This window comes from Plecotus auritus (genome assembly GCF_963455305.1).
Source record: "Plecotus auritus genome assembly, chromosome: 5".
Classification (NCBI taxonomy): domain Eukaryota; kingdom Metazoa; phylum Chordata; class Mammalia; order Chiroptera; family Vespertilionidae; genus Plecotus; species Plecotus auritus.
In genome coordinates, this window is record NC_137776.1 from 126,427,650 (window position 1) to 126,449,390 (window position 21,741).

The 21,741-nt window shown below is 41.8% G+C and overlaps 1 protein-coding gene across 2 annotated transcripts in view; it reads left to right on the forward strand.

The window, feature by feature from the left end:
* TTC39B (tetratricopeptide repeat domain 39B) overlaps nt 1-21,741 on the forward strand; it is a 126,084-nt gene that overhangs the window by 21,136 nt on the left and 83,207 nt on the right. For both annotated transcript variants that reach the window (XM_080667214.1, XM_080667216.1), the window contains exon 2: nt 9,674-9,708. In XM_080667214.1, coding sequence (XP_080523340.1) covers nt 9,674-9,708 — 35 coding nt within the window. The remainder of the gene's footprint in view (nt 1-9,673; nt 9,709-21,741) is intronic.

The window sequence follows — 21,741 nt, forward strand, 5'->3', positions numbered from 1 at the left end:
GTTTAAAAAAGTCTCTTGGTTCTGTTTTGCTGTTTGTTCTGTGTAAAATTATTCTCTTGAAGAAATGGCATGCCCTCAATATTCCTCTGTGACGTACAGATTGAATAGGTTGGGCCCTAGAAGACAGAAGTGCTTGACATATTAAGTGATTGCCAAGGTTCATTTCACAGCCATAAAACTAGTAGCAGAGGCATATGTACAGGGGAGTAAGATAATTTGCTTATTTATGTTAAATAAATTCAATAATGCACAATTGTAAAAATCTTGTTTTGCATATGTACTCTTTATTATACACCATATTTCACTGTACTCATTTTATGTTTGTACATACCCATTCCTCTATGAGGTTATATTCAAAACCATTCATAATGACAGTTATGACAATTTAAAGTATTTGTTCAATGTTAAATTTGACTATATATTTTCCTTTTAATATTGACCTCAGGACTTAACCCTTGCCTTAAGCCAGACTCAACTCCATATTTATAACAAAATCTAGGAAGGGCAATTTTTTCCTTCTTCATAAAGTTGCTTATTTCATTTTTCTCCACTCACGGATCTATGTGTCAGTGGAAACTAAAGCCAAGCTGTCTAATTTCGTTATTGTTTTTTGTGAGAGTGACATCTGGTGGTTGCTTTTTAATTCTCATAGTTTCTCTGTGCTTGGCTAAAAGCTGTTGCAAATGCCAAAGAGTCATTTTGTGAACTGCTTTGCTTGGTACTTCACATACTAGCTAACTATTGAGGATCAAGTTGGTACCACTGATATGGCTCAAAATCTGAAAAGTTCAGCAGTCTATTTAGATGCAGTCCCTCTGAATGCCAAGCTTTTCTGAGGGCGATGGACAAACAGCTTCCTCATTGGGGAGGATTTCTGTTAAACTTAGGATTTTGAGGAAGGGATGGCATCTATGCCAACCCGTCTGCTTCACTCATAAGGAGGCTGGAGCCCCTAGCCATTCATTGGGTGTATTGGCCAAGCTCACATTGTGTTGGCCGAGGTCATTCTGCTCCCCATTGAGCTGAGGACCTGGACTCTGTGCCCATAACTTACGTTTATCATGCTGGGTAACCCACTGAGTAAGAAGGGTCTGGGCATTAAAGAATAAGAGGTGAAGGCATTTTAAGATAGGAGAAGTAAAGGCAGTTAACATTTTTGAGTACCTATTTGCTATAAATAGTCCCACATTTGGCTTCTTTTCTCTCTTGCAAACGGAGGTGTAGAATCTTTGGTATGAAAAAGAGTTGTTGAGGAAGTATAGTGGGGGATCTGGCTCCATGAGTGCACTGATTCATCCCATACAGCCATAGGCAAACTACGGCCTGCGGGCCGGATCCGGCTGTTCTATCCGGTTCTCTTGCTCTCCCCTCCGCTCCTTTACTTTGAATTTATATTAGTTCACACAAACACTCCATCCATGCTTTTGTTCCGGCCCTCCGGTCCAGTTTAAGAACCCATTGTGGCCCTCGAGTCAAAAAGTTTGCCCACCCCGATTCCATATCTAAGAATTTAGGACCCTCTGGAATGGTATTTATTTGGCCTGTTTTGAGTCAGACCTGCTATGCATGATCTCATTAGTATTCTTACAAAAATCAGGGAGGCTGTTGAAAACCCCATTCTACACATCAGGAAGTGGAGGATGGAAAGGGTAAGACCTGCCCAGGTAAGATTCAGACCCAGACAGGTCTAAATAAAACTTTCAGGCCGAAATATACGTTTCCCACTGTCCTATGTTGGAAATGTACTACATTATTACTGCAGTGTTTGAGTGAATCATTGAATAAGACCTAACTCACCAACATGTAATAGTTGCTTAATAAAAATGTGCTCAGTTTTTGTGCTCAAAGTAATCCTTTCTAGTGAAATGACTGTTCTTTTGTATGCCTAATTTTCACTTATCAGATCTGGTAGGAAATATGAAACTTTGAGAAAAAAATACATAATTTATGGGGTAATATTAGAGCACTCCCCCGGAGAAGAGCAATTAGAGAACTATATTAAAGTTATACTTAGAGAATATGTCAAATTATTTTCAATCTGAAGTGATGATTGTTTAAAATAAAATTTTCTAAGGCATAATTTTTTTTCTCCTGGCAGCTGATTTTATGGTATGTAGTTTTAAAAATTATAAAGCTCTGCATTTGAATAATGTCTGAAAACCTCCAGTTTTTTTACTAAGTGTATAAAAAAAATCAGATTTTACAAATCTGGGCAGGTTCAGAAGATGAACTCGGTGTCATGTTCTTCTTTCCTGTCTGCGATAGTGGAGAGTTTATGCCCATCGCCTGATCTTTTTAAGCCCTGGGAAAGGCACATTTTGTTCCCTGCAAGGGCCATGTGGGGACTTGGAGTGTGAATAGTCTCTACTGTATGGACCCCAGTTGCTTTCCTTCCCTTTGAGTAAGAGCTCTGTGAGTCAGTAAAGGCTTCACAGGGAACGTGCGTTGCTGGTAATCCTTTGAGGGGAGGTATGAGTGGTGTTTGCACTCTGCAGACCCAGTAACGGGGATGCTGAGGCTGAGTTTTACTCTTGTCCACCAGGGAGACTCAGGGCATTAACACTCATCATGCAGCATGAAGTTAAAAAAGCAAGTAGCATTACATAAACATGCAACTGTGGAGCCCTCAGGAGGCAGTTGGGAGTTTAAATGAAGGCCATGGCTGCTTTTTACAAATAGGTAAGATGGCAGAGAAATGGATGGCAGATATGAGCATAATGGAAAATCATTGCAGACAGATCAGCTCAGGGCAAATATATCTTTTTTTTTTTTTTTTAAAGTCTTTTCCAAATCTGAAAGTCACTTCATGGACATATAGTAAAGATGTATTTTAAATTCATCCTGTTTTAGAAAAATCAGTACTTTATTGATGCCAGAGTGGGGAATGATGCCACTTAAGGGTATGTGTTTTTCATATGATTCCTTTAACTAGCAGTGTGCCCTCTCCTTTATGTATGAAAAGATTTACAGCCAATATTTGAGGAATCTTCCTGGTGTGTCACTATGGTATTACTGAAGTATAACAATTGATGTCAGCCTGGTTTCCCACTTTGAATATTTTGATTCACCAGGCATGAAGGGCATGCAGAGGAGCGTGTGCAGTCTTGGGACCTCAGTATTCATGGCCCTTAATCGCTGCCCTAGTCCAGGGGAGGCTGGGCACTCTTTCCATGCCTCATTTTCCTGCGAGCGGTCCAGATGCGTCCCGGAGCCAGATGTAGGTAGAACCTGTGACTTGTCAGAGTTCTCAGCAGCTCTAGGGTTCTTTGAGCCCACGGAACCAAACACATAGCATCATTGGTCAATAGAAGGGAATCTTGGGTGAAAGCTCCAGTGAGGAGGGTCTGGGGCCATGTGGGGCTGGTTCTCCCTGAGGAGGAAAGTGTCTACAGAGTCCTATCACACTGTGCAGTCCCTCTCTAAAGAACAGTTACATGAGAACTTGGTCACATCAGCTCACAGACCTCATGAAGTCATCCATGAGAGAGAGGGAGAAGAGGAGGAGGAGGAAGAAGAAGAGGTAAGGGGAGACAGGAAGAGGCTCTAGAGAAGTGAGTCAACTTTTTGGATTTGTGGGACCCTTTGAAGGAACATTTATTATGTTCCTTCCTACTTCCTCTTTCCTTTTGGAGTACATTCCTTTACGTTACCATACATTCCTTTTCATTCCACAAAGTGCATTAAAGTTCACATGGGGAATCCTGAAGAGTTTGTAAATCTATCTGGTCTCTTTGGAAATTAATACAGACTATCTAAATTATTACTGTTAATAGCATATTATCTTTATTCATTTTTTTGTCTTTATTTTTTAATTTTATTTTTTATTACAGTTTATAATCAATATTATTTTCTACTAGTTCCAGGTATAAATCATAGGGTTTAGACAATCATATACTTTACAAAGTGTTCTCCCCAAATTTCTAGTAACCACCCCCCGGCCCCATACATAGTTACTACAATATTATTGACTTTCTTTCCTGTGCTGTACTTTACATCCTGTGATGTCATCTTTATTCTTTGCCTCTTCCCCTTCAGGATAAAAATAATGTAAACATTTTTATCATTAGTATCTTCATTATTTAAGATTCTTAGCTTATTAAACATTTATTAAGAATCTGCTGTTATTGAAACACACTTCCATGCATTTTTATATTCAGAATATAACCCAGTTAACCAATCAACATGAAAATTGTTCAGAAAAGCTTTAATAGTTGATACAGCACCCTCAACCCCTTTCCTCACTTCTACGTCCATTTCCATGACCAGGGTTCCCCTCAGCAGGGAGCAGGCCCTGGAGGGCCAGCCTTGCGTCTGAAGGTCCTCCAGGGACTCTTTCACCTCACAGGGGTAAGCCATTTGCTAACCTGCAAAATGAAACTGCTCAAGATAAGGAGCCTCCACCTCAGGACAAGGCTGCTCAGCCAGCCAGTCAGCTGACAGTTATTTGCTAAGAATCTGTGAAGTGTTGTGCTGGGTTATAAAGTGGGTTCAAAAGGAGTGTGATATCCCTTTACTTGACTCTAGCCAGGAAGTCAAGATAAACTCTGGAAAAAGTCAGGTACCATTTTGAGGCAATGTGTGATCAGGAGCCAGGTGTGGTCAAACATTTGTTGGGAAGGTGGGGAGGCAAAGAAAGACAGCTGCCTTCAAGGGAAGAAGGAAACACCGAAGCTTTCCGATGAGCAAATCCTATTGGTCAGCGACATGAGCTTGCCTGTCTTATTTTCCTTAAATGGGAAGACTCGGGATGCTTCTCTGACTGTATATGTTTCAACTGGAGTCCACATCGTGTGCCTGCCCAGTACTGGGAGGGTTAAGGAAACCAATTTATGGTAATCACTGGGGAAATGCCCGGTACTGGGAGGGTTAAGGAAACCAGTTTATGGTAATCACTGGGGAAATGAAAACCAACACTGAGAAGTACTGGGAAGCTGATGGTGAGTCTGGAGAAGCAGAGAGCCCAGAGGTAGAGAACTCTAGTTATGGCTGTGTGATGACTACACTGAATGGCCAGATTATTATGATCTCTGAACGCACAAAAATCTGGCCACTCAGTATATATATTAGAATATATTAGAGGCCTGGTACATGAATTCATGCATGGGTGGGGTCTGGCCAGCCTGGCCAGGGGGAGGGGACATGGGCGGTTGGCTGGCCTGCCTGGTGGTCGAATTCCTGGTTGAGGGGACAATTTGCATATTAGCCTTTTATTATATAGGATATACACTGAGTGGCCAGATTATTATGCATTCAGAGATCATAATAATCTGGCCACTCAGTGTCTATGCGGGCATACTCAGTGCTGGGGAGAGGCTGTAGAGCAGCAGTCCACTGCAGATTCAGTGCCAGACCTAGGGGTCCTGATGGGAACCCCACAGAGGAAAGGAGCCCCCTGAAGCAGCAGCAGGAAGGAACAGAATTTGAGGAAAAGGAAGCCATTGGTCCCTGGGTATATGGTACAGGAGGTCTGAGCAGACAGTCTCTTTGATTTCTGGTATTTTATCCCCAAGGTGAACCCACATAACTTTCCCCAAGAAGCTGGGAAACTGTATTTGCATGTAACCAGGGAGAGAGTATGTTGTCAACGTATAATTTTCAAAACTTAGAAATATGATTCTCATAAAGATAGAAAATGAATAGGTCAACATTTTATTTTGCCTGTCATGGCAGAAATGAGCGAGATGGCAAACTGATTCAAAGGGTATTTGAGGAACTGGGTATTTATAGGTTTGAAAAAAAAGAATGTCAGATGAAGATTGCTAGGCTGTACACAACACTGAGCAGTGTCCTATAGGGCAGTATAACTACAACCTTTGAGGTTTTAGACCAGTCAGAAACCTACACATTAGCATGTAACCTCACTGTGTGTGGGTTCTAATCAGACAGTAAATAGCAAAGTCAAACACAAGTGCGTCCTCCTAGAGAAGGAAACACTCATTGGAGGGCTAGTTCCCACAGTGCTACAGTGTGATATGGAGGGTGTGCTGCCCACTCCTCTCCCACACCCTTTCCACTCCTGCTCAACTGCCTCAGCTCCAAGATTTGGTTGTTTTATTACCATTTAAAAACTACGTTGGAGTTAAGGAAATCTGAGATTGAATTCTAATTCCTTTGCTTACCAGTTGTGCAATATTGGGCAGGTAGTTACCTGTGACTGGATTTACTTGCTATAAATTGGAAGGAGCAAATGAGATAGCTTTTGTAAAGTCCCTGGCACATGATCGGCAATCAGTAAATCTTAGTTCTGCTCTTTCCTCTTCATGAAATGAAAAAAAATTTTTACCTTTTGTGTCTGGCCTTCATAGGAAAAGTTTCTTCCTTCCCTCCTTCCTCCCTCCCTCCCTCCTTCCTCCCTCCCTCCCTCCTTCCTCCCTCCCTCCCTCCCTCCCTTCCTCCCTCCCTCCCTCCTTCCCCCCCTCTCTCCCTCCCTCCCTCCCTCCCTCCCTCCCTCCCCTCCCTCCCTCCCTCCCATTTTTCCTTCTTCATCTCCAGTTTATTAGAATAATGTCCTAGAATTCCATGGATTTTCTGCATTGTCAATGGAGGTATCCTATTTTCACTTAAATGGAAAAAAAACATTTTAACTTTCTTAAAAAAATTCTCAGCCGAGGTCATTTTCATTGACTTTGTTTTAGAGAGAGAGAGAGAGAAAGAGAGAGAAAGAGAGAGAGAGAGTGAGAAACATCCATGTGAGACAGAAACATTGATCAGCTGCCTCTAGCATGGGGATGGAACCCGCAACCTTGGTAGGTGCCCTGACTGGGAATCTAACCTTCAACTCTTTGGTCTATAGGATGATGCTCCTACCAGCTGAGCCACGACTCCAGCCAGGGCAATTATAACATTTTTAATTTAAAAAAAATCCCAGCTTTATTGAGATAATTAACATACAACAGGTGTACAACATCATGATTTGAGATAGGTATTATTGCAAAATGATTAGCATGGTAGGGTTAACACCTCCGTCACCTCACATATTTACAGTGTTTTTATCTTTGTGTGGTGAGAACTTTTAAGATTTACTCTCAGAAGCTTTCAAATATACACTGCAATATTGCCAGCCATAGTCACCAAGTTGGGTAGCAGGCTTTATTTAGAGAACCCTCTGCATATGAAAAAATGGAGAGACGTTACTTAATTAAAGACGATTTCTTACTTTATATTCGGTTTTCTTTTTCTGAGGTTGGTAATGGGGTATTTCTTGTTGAAGTGTAAAAATATCAGCCTGGGCTTTTTAAAAAGGAGAGCTGGCTTCCTGAGTTGCTCTTTCTGAAGCCACTCGGCATTTCAATGTCTGCTCGGTGCCTGCTCTGGGTTGAGCTTGGCCAGGAGGGGGGACGGACACACAGAAGCCTTCCCGGAGCCTGCTCTCCACCTGTCTTCTTACTCGTAAAGGTGACCCCAGGGCGGGGGTTAATAGTGATGCCAGAGGGATTGTGAGCTGGTGTCTGGTATAGGCAGCTGGTCCTCATGCCAGATTGGGGTTTTTGTAGAGCAGATTCTCTTCCCTCCTCCACAGCCCCTCACTGGTGTGTGCTGGCGTGTGCTGGTGTGTGGGGTATTGACCTATGATTCAAAATGGCAGAAGCTGTGATATCAAGAGCCTCTTCAGACTTTTGACTTGAAGAAAGGAGTCTGTTTTTAGTTAGAAACTTTTATAGAGGCTGGAGAAGCATCTTTTTACTTTTGGCTTAGGAGATTTTACTTCAGGACTGGCTCATTTTTCTGCCAGGGGCTTGTTGATGAGCTTCTGATGTGGCTTCGGGGGAGTGAGGATAAAGATGGAATTGCCCTCGACTCTGCCTCCCTCCCTTGCAGGACACGGTATTAATGTAGGCTAATAGGTTAGGGATCCCCAATTCTGAACTCAGTTCTGCCACTCCTTACATTGCTGTTTCTTCTTTTTTGTATTATACAGTCTTTTCCTGTCCTGCCTCAAGACAAAGTGCAGTGTAGTTTAAACATTGTTCAATATTAATGGTCACACAAGGGAACATTCTGTAACCCTATTTCCTCATTTGTATGTCATAGTTCTCGATAAGGTGTTACGATCAGTGCCTTGACAGTCCGTGATCCATTCATTCATTCATTAGGCAGCTTGTATTTACTGAGCAACAGCTCTGTGCCAAGCCTGGGCGAGTTTTTGGTACACATGATCAATAGGAGCCTGCCCTGATGGAGACAGATTGTAGCCACATAACCAAACAAGGTTTTAGAGATTATGATAAGATTATGAATGAAATAAATCAGATGACACAAAACGATAAGTAAACTGCTATTTTTAGTAATTTTAATTAGGGTTATCAGAGCCAGTCTCCTTGAAGAGGTGGCTTTCTGAGCTGAAAACAGAAGGAGAATGGTCAGTCACGGAAGAGTTGAGTGAAGAGCATTCTATGAAAGAGCGAATAATTCGGAGAGGTGTGGGATGAGTCTGTCTTGTTAAAGCAGTGATTCTCAACCTTTTTAATGCCGCGACCCTTTAATACAGTTCCTCATGTTGTGGTGACCCCCAACCATAAAATTATTTTCATTGCTACTTCATAACTGTAATTTTGCTACTGTTATGAATCGTAATGTAAATATCTGTGTTTTCTGATGGTCTTAGGCACTACAACAGCTAGCAGGGTCGCCTAAGACCATCGGAAAACACAGATATTTACATTACGATTCATAACAGTAGCAAAATTACAGTTATGAAGTAGCAACGAAAATAATATTATGGTTGGGAGTCACCACAACATGAGGAACTGTATTAAAGGGTCGCGGCATTAAAAAGGTTGAGAACCATTGTGTTAAAGGAACAGAAACTCAGACCTGTGCCTTATGTGGAGTGAGGAAGGGGGCAGCCAGGAGTTGGGGGGCCAGTGCAGTCCTTATGTTTGGGTGAAGGTGGGAGGGATGTGAGAGAAAGATGCTTTGACGATTCGACCAGGTTGTGGTGGGTCCTGGATTTGATTTTGCAGCTTTGAGGGAGCTTTGTGTATGTTTGAATTTGTGAGTGAGTGTGTGTGTATGAATATGAGTTTATGTATGAGATTGTGAGTGTGTGAGTCTCAGTGTGGGTGAGCGTGGGGTGCATGTGTGGATTTGTGAGTGGCTATAAATGTGTGTGTGTGTTTGTGTGTGTATGGATATGGGTTTTTCTCCTGTTGTAGCTTTTGAACAGGCCATTGGCATATTCCTTAAGGGCTGTCCTATGTGGCACAGATTTACATACTGACCTGGGAGAAAGGCTGGTAGCAGGAAGGCCAGCTAGGAGGGTATTGAAATTAGATGTGAAAAAGGGGCCCAGAGGATGCGTACTTGGCTAGCCATGGAGAAAGGGAAGACTAGATTGGGTAAATCCTGTTACTTATTTTATTCCCTGTCTGGGATGAATGAGACTGAGGAGTAAAAGATGACTCCATTAAAGAAGTCACACTCATTCAAATTATCCCAGTTTGATTGCTAGCCAAGTATTTTATCAGCCTTCATTATTTTTAAAAAATTAAACCTCACTTAAATTCATATGCTTGCTTTCTCTGACAGACATTTCGCTAGTGAGAGCTGAGTGATCCCACTGCATCCCACCCAGACTGCCCCGCCTCTGCACACACCCACATACTCGTCTGCTTGTTTACCGTTAGAGTTCTTGATTCTTGAGAAACTCATTGTATTTTCTGTTCCCCCTCAGGACATTTTTGAAGATGCCTTGGAAACCATCTCTGTGTAAGTAGTGACATAATAAACAATGTGTAGTAAATAAAAATTGATGGCTCTCTTATATAAAATGTAAATTTCCTTTTTGTCTTTTGAGATTACTGACCAGTGTCAGAAGGAAGTCACTTTTCTGTAAGTCAAGGGTTAGGATATGGCTATGCTTAAGAAAGGATCTATCTGAAGTTGTTATCAAATATATTTTTGAGTATTATTTCTTATAACATTAATGAAACTAAGAGAAAAGTACGTTTTCCAACAGATTAAGGTTTAGAAATGTAAAACTAAGTAATGAATATTTCCATGTGTTTAGCTTTGTCATATTCTTGAATTATCACCAAAGATTAACTTCACAGACATAGGATCATTGGGTTAGAAGGGATGCATATTTGCATTGTTCTATGTACGATATCTCAAGTTGCCTTTCTGTATGTTACCTTGGGCTACCATAAAAAAATATCACAGACTGTGTGGTTTAAACAACAGAAATTTATTTTCTTGAAGACCTGGAGGCTGGAAGTCTGAGGGCAGGGTGCCATCATGGTCAGGGTCTGGTCAGAGCACTGTTTCTGGCTTGCATGTGGCTGCCTTTGAGAAAAAGGGAAAGAGAGAAGCGGTGGCGGGGGGCGGGGGGAGGGAGGGGAGAGGAGGGAAAAAAGGGAGAGAGAAAGCGAGAGAGAGAGAGAGAGAGAGAGAGAGAGAGAGAGAGAGAGAGAGAGAAAACACACTACCTCTCTGACCTCTCTTCTTATGAAGGCACTAATCCCATCTAAAGGGCTCATTCTCAGGATCCCCATCTAAACCTGATTATCTCCCAAAAGCCTCATCTTCCCATACCATTACCTTGGGGGTTAGGACTTCAACATGTGAATTGGGGAGGGGGCACAATTCAGTCCATAGCACTTTCAAAAGGGTTTTTATCCATTTACATGGCTACCAATACTGTGTAAGTGAAGGGTTTTAAAATGTATAATCACCTTAAATGATATCTAATTATTTTAGATTTAAAAAATTTTGTTTATTATTGTTTGTTTATAACATCGCATTTCCTTTTGTATGAATGCTAGTTTTCTTTTCCTTGTTAACTATTTTTCCAATGTTTCTTATATACTTATGAACTTTAAGATATATATATGCCGAGGTTCTTGTCCCAGCCTTACAAAGGGTTCAGCATTCTGGAGAAAGGGGCTTCGCGTAGATGATTAAGGAGTCCAAGGACGAAAGATATTTTTGAAAGGCATTGGGGGTCAGAGGAGCTTCAGCTGAAGGAGCTAGAAGACTCTCCTTGTCTCAGGACCCCTTGCTTTTATTCAACATGATTTATCCTAAGGCAAGGTGGAAATATACACTTCAAAGGGTAAGGAATCAAAGGGTTTACAGAATCATTGTCAGTTTGGGGAATAGCCTACAGCTATTCAAGTGTTTGGTCAACAGGAGGCAATAAAATGCCCTGAGCTGTCTGGCAGCAGACAATCATTATATTCAGGTTTGGGGGAAGTGCCTTTTAGCCGTTTCCAACAGGTAAATTACATATGTGGCTCACCCTTGTTGAGCCGCCCAAGTCCCATCAACCTTTTGATGGAACTCTTGTAATTATTACATGCTGGAATTGGTTCTTGGCATATATACACTTCAATCTTTTGTCATATTTGCTACAAATATTTCCTCTTAATTGCTGCTTTTCTATATGTTAGAGTTACAAATTTTTATATTGTCCAAAAGTTTTAATGTTTATGTTGTTGACTGTTTATGTGACTAAAAAAACTTAATCGTGACTACTATTTTTATTTTGGAACAGTTTCAGAATTACGGTGAAGACAGTAAAGAGAGTTTCTGTATACCCCTCACTGGTTTTCCTTATTAACTTTACATTAGCACAGTGTATTTGTCACAGTTAATAATCCTATGTGGATGCATTATTAGTAACGAAAATCCGCACTTTATTTGAATTTCTTCAGTTTTTACCTACTGCCCGTTCCCGTCCAGCATCTCCTTCAGGATGCCCCGTTAGACTTTGTCATCCTGTCTCCTTGGGCCCCTCTTAATTTTGACCGTTTCTCCGGCTTCCTTGCTTTCTATGGCTTTGACAGTTGTGAGCCGTACTGGCCAGTTTTTTGCAAAATGCCCCTCAATTGGGATGTATCTTTTTTCTTCTCATGATTACACTGAGATGACGTGTTTTGGGGAGGAAGACACCGGCCATCCGCATCACATCATATCAAGGCTCTGTGTTGTCAGCCTGGCTGACTAGGGTAGCACTTCTGATCACCTGGCTGGAGATGGTGTTTGTTAGATTCCTCCCCTGTAAAGTTACCCCTTTCCCCCTTCTCTTTTCATGCAGTACTCTTTGGAAGATTATCTGTTTATGTGACATTATTTTTATTTATTTTTATTTTTTTTTACATTTTTTAAAATATATTTTATTGATATTTTACAGAGAGGAAGGGAGAGGGATAGAGAGCTAGAAACATCGATGAGAGAGAAACATCGATCAGCTGCCTCCTGCACACCTCCCACTGGGGATGTGCCCGCAACCAATGTACATGCCCTTGACCGGAATCGAACCCGGGACCCTTCAGTCCGCAGGCCGACGCTCTATCCACTGAGCCAAACCGGTTTTGGCTATGTGACATTATTTTTAAAAAGTCACTTTTAAGGTGAGCGTGTCATCTGCCATCCAGAAATCTTGTAATTATTCAAGTCTGCGGCTTCTGTGTCCTCTGGGTGTCTGGGACTGAGCTGGGCTGTAATAGGAGACTGCAGTCTAGGAGGTAGGAAGGGGTCAGGCTGCAGGCTGGTAATCGGAGTTCACCAGCCGAGGCTCCGCTGCTCCCAGCAGGAACAGACACACACACCGGAGAGGGGTCCGGCCTACGGGATGAGAGCAGGTCAGACGTCCTTGCTGTGGCCGAGGGCAGCACATTTTCACTGTGTTTCCCTCAGCTTTTACTGGCTGCGTTACACTGGCAGAGACATGACCTTTGAGTCTGTAAGGCCTTGTCAGCTATTTTTAACATTTATTGTTTTTTTTTTTTTTTTTTTTTTTAAATATATTTTATTGATATTTCACAGAAAGGAAGGGAGAGGGATAGAAAGCTAGAAACATCGATGAGAGAGAAACATCGATCAGCTGCCTCCTGCACACCTCCCACTGAGGATGTGCCCACAGCCAAGGTACATGCCCTTGACCGGAATCGAACCCGGGACCTTTCAGTCCGCAGGCCGACGCTCTATCCATTGAGCCAAACCGGTTTCGGCACATTTATTGGTTTTTTAAAGAAATCAAATCCTAGAGGAACAAACAAACAAACAAAACTCTGAACCTGACATCCAGTTTCCGGTTTCACATGTCAGGAGCTTGGAAGTTGCCACTCTGTTCTAAATGTGCCCATTAAAAGACAAAGATTGTCAGAATGGATAAAAAAAAACACTACCCAACTATATGTTGTGTCTTAGGAACTCACTCTAAAATACATATAGATGAAGAGAAAATGGATGGAGAAACATATACCATGCTAGCACTAGTCAAAAGAGAGCAGGAGTAGCTATACTAACTTCAGAGAGCAGACTTCAAAGTAAGGAAAGTTATTCGGGATAAAGAAGAGCATTGCCTAGTGACAGAAGGGTCAACTCTCCAAGAAGATTTAACAATTCTTAATGTATATGCGTCTAACAGCAGAGCGTCAAACTATGTGAGGCCAAAACTGATAGAACTGCCCAGAGAAATCAACGAAACTATTATCTCAGGTGTGTGTGACTTCAATACACCTCTCAGAAATGGATAGACCCAGAAGGGAGAAAATCAGCAAGCACATAGTTGAACTGAAAGCAAAAACAAAAACAAAAAAAACCCCCAAAAAACCCTTCTGAACTTAACTGAAGTTAATTTAGACCCCGCTCTCATGCAAACCCTGAATCCTCTAGCCCACTGTTCCAACACCATTTGCTAAGTCTGTGAAGAAAAGAAAATGTATGTATGGTGTCTCCTTTATCAAATAATTTCAGTAAAATAATGCTCTGTTTCTGGGCTTTTTGTTTTGTTCCTTTGATCTATATGTCTGTGTTTACATAAAAACTACTCTTCGTTGAACTGTTTTAGATGTTTCAATACTGTTATGACCGGTTCGCAGAACAGCATTCAAAAATGTCCCCTGTGATGGAGACCTGTTTTATTCCTGTCAGAAACTGCTTGAGCTTTAAAATGCAGAATTCTGGAGGCCTTGTGTCTTGGCTTCTTTTATTCTAATGTCAACCATGTTACAATTTTTCTCATCCTGAAACCAAAAGTTTGCTAACGCTCCTTCACTTCCTGGTTACCTACCATTTTTTTTTTCCCCATCCCTTGCCTCTTTCAGCCTCTCTTCCAGCTGAATTTATCTGCTGTTGCCAGCATTTTCTTTTGTCATCGAATTTTCAGTTCCTGTCCTGCTCAGTTTAGCAAATCCAGAGGTTTCAGATTTTTCTTGCTCTTTTAGGTTTCTAATGTGCATTATTTCTTGTGTCCTTTAAGAATGTCTCATAAACAGTTTGGTGTTTCTTTTTCAGTGTTGCCCAAATATCCCTGGTACATGCTCCCATCACTGTAGTTGTAGCAACACATTGGTAGCAACACTTCACCCAATAGAGAACCTCACCTATCTGAAATAGAGCCCATAGCCAGAAAGGTAGGCAAAGTACGTATTAGTGTCCATGCTCTAAAATTCTTTTTTAAAAAAAAAAATATTTTATTGATATTTTACAGAGAGGAAGGGAGAGGGATAGAGAATTAGAAACATCGATGAGAGAGAAACATCGATCAGCTGCCTCCTGCACACCTCCCACTGAGGATGTGCCCACAACCAAGGTACATGCCCTTGACCGGAATCGAACCTGGGACCCTTCATTCCGCAGGCCGATGCTCTATCCACTGAGCCAAACCGGTTTCGGCATGCTCTAAAACTCTTGTCCTTTACTTGTAGTAGGGGCCTCTAAGCCAGAGACTACTCATCATTACTTCTGACCTGATTCTAGTAAGCATTGTTTGTGGCATCATTTTGTCAGAGTTCTGAGAGGTATGGTGAGGCGGTGGTTTTAGAAGCCAGTTTGTGGACAGTGGCAAACAATGGCAGTGAAAGAAGGAAGAAAACATGACATGCAGTCATAGAACTCAAAAGCACAGCAGCCTGGTTTTGTTTTGCTTTGGTGCACACAACTAGATGTACCTTCTTGGAGACAGGTCCTTGGACTTCACAGGTAGAATTGAGCTTTAGTCCCAGCTGCCATAGATTGGCTGGGAGGCCAGCGACCAGTTACTCTTGAATCTCAGTTTCTTCATCCTCTCTTAGATGTATTGGGAAGATGAAAAAAGAAATGTAAACGTGATTATGGGAATAAGGCACCTATAGGTGCTCAGTAAATATTGGTACTTTACTGCTCCTTCCACCCTAGTTACTGTCAGTCTCCACTGAGACATTGAAGGAAGTTTAAATGGAATTATATCCACTGTATTCCATTTAAAAAGGTAGAGACTTGTATCACATATGTTAAAAAAATTTCAGGATGATGACAAATGTATTAAGGTGGCATTTTGAAAGTTAGTAGGGTACCCTTCATTCACAGGGAACGCTCACTTTTATTTCCCCAACACAGAGTGTGATGTTTCTGCATTTATGTTTACTGCATTACTAACCTGTTTTTGAAATAAAAAATGTTGCAGAAGTAATCTCTTACTCAATTTTTTTTAATATATATTTTTAATTGATTTTAAAGAGGAAGGGAGGGGGAGAGACAGATAGAAACATCAGTGATGAGAGAGAATCATTGATCGGCTGCCTACTGCATGTCCCCTACTGCGAGCCCGAGACCCAGGCATGTGCCCTTGACGGGAATCGAAGCTGGGACCCTTCAGTCTGCAGGCTGACCCTCTATCCACTGAGCTAAACCGGCTAGGGCTCAATATTTTTCTTTAAAAATTGTGTGTGTTTTCTCTGATTTGAAATACATGTTAATTATAAAAAATTCGTCTGTTGTTTTTGTGTGTGTGAACTGTTAGTCTGTCCTAATTTCAGGATTGGTCAATATTTTTCTTTCATTGCCTCCTAAATGTGTGATGCCACGACATTCCCTTTGTGATCCCTTAGCTGCTAACCTCACCAGAGCTCTTTTTAATTATGCTGATTGAACCACACATTTTGGTTTTGTGTTTCTAGTGTAAATAGCAGTGATTCAACCTCTCTGTAGCAAGACACGGACCTCTTGCCAACCTGATGATTAATTTCTTCCTGGGAAAATTTTCTCCTAAATTTCTAATGAAAAGATTTGAGCTAATAGACGAGAGAGGCCTTAAATTGTTTCCACAAAAGAAAACTATTTCCTATTCTCCCTTTCTGCTTAATGGATTGACCATCGCAGGCATAGATTTTCCTACTTCTGATCTTTGTGGTAACCACTGTGTTATTTTAACTATTTTGGAAAGTTGCTAGGTTTGCAAACTGCTAGATCGTACAAACATCTCCACTATTTAGAACTGGAGATAAAATGAGATTAAAAAACCCTTCCACAAACGGTTAGTGAAAACATCCTTTTTTAAAATTAAAATTGTTTATGAACTTTCTGAATTGCTTGGCAGAGGAGGTGACCTATAAATTAGACCCATGTCATGAACTATAGACATTTGCCAGATTAGCTGTGCTCTCTTTTGCCTTTTAATCTATTATTATTTTAAAAATTTATTTATTTATATTATATTTTTATTGATTTCAGAGAGGAAGGGAGAGAGAGAGAGAGAAACATCAGTGATGAGAATCATTGATCAGCTGCCTCCACCCCTTAGTTGGGATCAAGCCTGCAACATGGGCATGTGCCCTGACGGGGAATTGAACCATGCATGACCTCCTGGTTCATATGTGGCTCAACTACTGAGCCACCCCAGCCCGGCTCTTTTTGATAAATCAGTTCCACGCTGACACGTGCATCTGGTGCTCTGGTGACTGGGTAGCTTTCTCTCTCAGTGTTTGTGCGCCACTACCATTTCTGACAATGCAGTGGGGAGTGTGAATAAAGCATGTTCATAAAGTAGCAGTGATAGACATGTGAAGAATAAATAAAATGCTCAGGAGTTCCAAAGAGAGCTCTTTCTGGTTGACAGGAGCACCTGGCATTGGTTTTGAGTTTTGAGGGGACACCAGGTTACCTGGGACATGCGGACATAGTGAAGTTGGGTCACTGAGGATTCCTGACCTCCATCGAATGGAGAGAGTGGACTAACCACTTGGGATCACTGTGACTTGGTAGTACTTTCAGTTAATTGGTTTCTTATATAAAAACCACTGTAGAAAATGACACAAATCTAATTAACTCAGGGGCCTGTTGGGTACTACTTAATCAAGATTTTCTTTTTATGATAGTTTAGAGAGTCAGAGGATAAATTAAATTTATGTTTAAAGACTGTTAGAACAGATGCAGTTTAATGTGTTCTCAGCAGTGATCTCTCATATTCCTAGCACCTTATTAAATTTTTAAATTTATTCTAACATATGGAATCGTATGTGTTTAATCGAGTCCTGAGACAGTGTGAATGCAGTGGGGATGAATGTGGTTTTGAGCAGGAACTACTGATTTTTGTCCTTACCTCTAGAAGTTGATAAAGGTGGTATGGTGACATTTTTAGCCAGGTGATAAGAAGCTTACGATAAACACAGAATGTTTTATAGTATAGCATTTCTCATGGACTTTTTCCTTCTTCATACCTTTTCTTGTGAATCATAAATTGTAGATTATAATGAGATAAAGCTTTTAAGGCCAGTTTCCCCCCCTCATCAACTTAGATCAGTTACTTATGATGTAATGGTTTGGTCTGTCTTAAGGTTATTTCAGTGAAAAACAGTGAAAATCAGTGAAAAACATGCAGTTAATATTTTTCTTCATAATGGTTAAATGATAAAGAATAACTACAGGCAGAGTTGGATTTACTTTCATTTTTCTCTGATTTTCCCCCCAACTTCCCTGTCTAAGTAATGTAGATGTTTCTCAGGTCTGGAGAGGGACACTCTTCACAATGCCAAAACCCTACTCCCAACCTAATATTTTAAAAAGATGCCATTGACATTGTTATCTTATATGCCACTAAGGAAGGAGAACACACCAGGGAGAATGTGTGTTCTTAGGCGACCTTTCCTAAGGGAAGGGAAAAATAGCTGTCATGCAGGAAGACACAGTAAGGAGACTTGTGTATTTCAATATTGGTACTAGGTAGGAGGGAAGAAACCTCTCGTGAGATTTTCTGCTCTGAGAATCGAATAAAAATTCTATTGCTTTATTAATTTATATCCCATAAAATCCCTGTCTTAAGTTTAGTATATTTACACAATTATACAACCATCACTATAATCTACTTTGAAAACATTTTATCACCTGAAAAAGAAATCTTGTACCTTTTTTCCACCCCCACCCCTAGGCAACTACTAATCTAATTTCTGTCTCTATAGACATTTCATAAAAATAGAATCATATGTGTTCCTTTGTGTCTGGTTTTCGAGGTTCATCCACATTGTGCCGTGTATCAGAACTTCATTTCTTTGTATGGCTGAATAATAATCAAATGTGTGGATATGCCACATTTTGCTTATCCATCCATAAGTTCATGGACATTGAGGTTGTTACTAGTTTTTGGCTACTGTGAATAATGCTGCTACAAATAACTATGTACATGTATGTGCCATTCTCCAGCATGCATACCTCAGAGTGGAGTTGATGGGTCCTATATATGAAGCCCATGTTTAACTTCTTAACACTCTAATAAAAAATCTGAGTCAGAATTAGATTTGTGGTCTGAATCTCAGTTACCAGTGTGGCCCAAACAAGTGCAAGCAAGTAATTTAATTTTAAGTGGATCAGATTTGTGGTTGTCTCAGGTAATTGGCAGAAGCATATGCAGATCCTCTCTCCAAGAACTTCACTTTGATCTAGGTCAGTCGAAGTTGCTGGCAATTTTAAGGTGTATTCTCGTTTCAGGCATATTGCATAATGAAAAATCTTGTGTCATAGAGTCAGTGAAATATAATAAATGGAAATAAACGTTCTCTAACCAGCCCAGTGTCCTTTCCTGTATTGAATTGCTTTCTGTGTAGTCTATTTTGTGCTATTAGGTCTCTTTTGATGGCCTACTGTTGTATCAGAACTTCTAAAATGAGCTGTTCTTTACATAAGGCCACTGAGAGAATGGGGCTGCACATTTTGTTAAACTGTATATACTATCTAATAAAAGAGTAATATGCAAATTAACCATCACTCCGCTACACCCACAAGCCATGCCCACCAGCCAATCAGGAAAGAGTATGCAAATTAACCCAACCAAGATGGCTGCAGCCAATGAGCGAGCAGGAGGCTTGGGTTTCCCCGGCAATGGAGGAAGCCAAGCTTTCTGCACACCCTGGAGGGCCCAGGCCTCCACTCAAGGCTACAAAGTTTCAATTATAGAAGATAAATAAATCCCAACAAAAATGGCTGTGGCCACGGAGCTGGAGAGAGCAGGAGGCTTGAGTTGCCCCCGGCGATGGAGGAAGCCAAGCTTTCCACAGCCCTGGGCTGCCTTGGCCTCCGCTTAAGGCTACAAAGTTTCAATTATGGAAGATAAATACATCCCAACAAAAATGGCTGCGGCCACTGAGCAAGCAGGAGGCTTGGCTCCGCTCAAGGCTACAAAGTTTCAATTATAGAAGATAAATAAATCCCAGATCCCAGGGCCTCTGCTTGGGTCGCTGGGGGGCGTGGCCGGCCTGCAAACCACCACAGGCCCCTTGCCCAGGCCACCCTATGCCCCAAGGGAACCCCCACCCTGATCCGGGACACCCTTCAGGGCAAACCAGCCAGCCCCCACCTGTGCACCAGGCCTCTATCCTATCTAATAAAAGAGTAATATGCAAATTGACCATCACTCCAACACAATTTGGCTGCCCCTATGTGGTCAAAGATCCTGCCCCCATGTGGACACAAGATGGCTAGCAGGGGAGGGCAGTTGGGAGGGACCAGGCCTGCAAGGGAGGGCAGTTGGGGGCGATCAAGCCTGCAGAGGAGGGAAGTTGGGGGTGACCGGGCCTGCAGGGAAGGGCAGTTGGGGGGGACCCAGGCCTGCAAGGGAGAGCAGTTGTGGGGGGGGGGGGAACCAGGCCTGCATGGGAGGGCAGTTGGGGCAATCAGGCTGGCAGGGGAGCAGTTAGGCATCAATCAGGCTGTCAGGGGAGTGGTTAGGGGCTGATCAGGCTGGCAGGCAGAAGTGGTTAGGGGCAATCAGGAAGGCAGGCAGGCGAGCAGTTGGGAGCCAGCAGTCCTGGATTGTGAGAGGGATGTCCGACTGCCCGTTTATGCCCGATCCCGGGCAGTCGGACATCCCTCGAGGGGTCCCATATTGGAGCGGGTGCAGGCTGGACTGAGGGACAACGCCCCCCTTCGTGCATGAATTTTGTGCACCGGGCCTCTAGTATTCTATATATGCTTCCTTTCACTATGAGGAGGAGTGACAAGATTTCAGTCATTGGAAAGAAAGCTCTTAGTGACCTTTGAATCCAATTTTCACATCTCACCAAGGAGGTGGAAGACTTGCCTTAGTGGTGGCAAAATGAATGCTATATCTGAGAACCCGTATGGGCAGGGCCTTTGCCAATGTGGTCGCCTTTCCTGCAGACTCAAGATTTTCTCTGATGGTCACTCAACCCTGGGTAGCAATGCCCAGGTTGTGTCTGAAAACCAGAGGGACCCTGCTTTCAGTGCTGACTTCCTCACCTCCTCTAGCTGTGTCCTTTTAGACTTGGCAGCTGCTCTCTGCTGCTCTGTCTGGGATTATTTGGATAGCTGTAATGTGAAATAGGCCCAATCATCCATTTGGATGTTTCACAAACTTTAATTAGTATGTTCCAAACTGAACTCTTGATATCTACCTCCCTCCTCCATCGAAACCTTTTCCTCTCCCAGGTTTCTCCATCTCTGTGAATGTCTTCAACCTCCTGCTCAAGCCAGATGCTTGGGAGTCATCTTTGATTCCTTCCCTTTCCTTAAACTTCCATGTTACCAAGTCTGATGATTTCTGCCTCCAAAATTTATTTTCCATCTGTTCACTTTTCTCTCTCCCCTCTCTATAACATTAGCTCAAGGTACTTCCAGATTTTGCCTGAAATACTTTAAGAGCAGCCGAATGTGTTTTCTTGTTTCCTTTGTTCACTCTCCTGCCCTCCCAACCATACCCCATTGATTCTCCACACAACACCAAAGTTATCTTAAAAAGAATTCCGGAATGGCCTGTGTGGCTCAGTGGTTGAGTGTTGACCTATGAACCAGGAGGTCACGGTTTGATTCCAGGTCAGGGCACATGGCCAGGTTGGGGGTTCAGTCCTCAATGGGGGGTATGCAGGAGGTAGCCAATCAATGGTTCTCTGTCATCATTGATGTTTTATCTCTCTCTCCCTCTCCCTTCCTCTCTGAAATCAATAAAAATATATTTAAAAGATACTTAAAAATAAAAGAATTCTAATATGAAAAATTATATATACTAATATATATTCAAATATATACAAAAAGTAGCAAGGATAGTAAAATGAATCCCTGTGTATTCATTACTCATCTTCCACAGTTGTCAACTCAAGATTCATCTCATTTCTTCTATAACCCACCCCTAGGTTATTTGGAATCATAGCTTAGACACTCACTATACTTTATTTCTACCTCTAAATATTTTATTTATTTATTTTTTTAAAAATATATTTTATTGATTTTTTACAGAGAGGAAATGGAGAGAGGGATAGAGAGTTAGAAACATCGATGAGAGAGAAACATCGATCAGCCGCCTCCTGCACACCCCCTACTGGGGATGTGCCCGCAACCAAGGTACATGCCCTTGACCGGAATCGAACCTGGGACCCTTCAGTCCACAGGCTGACGCTCTATCCACTGAGCCAAACCGGTTTCGGCTACCTCTAAATATTTTAGTATGTACTTCTAGAAACAAAGACCTTCTCTTAACATTTGGATATCAAGGTCAGGAAAATAACATTCATACAGAACTATTACCTAATC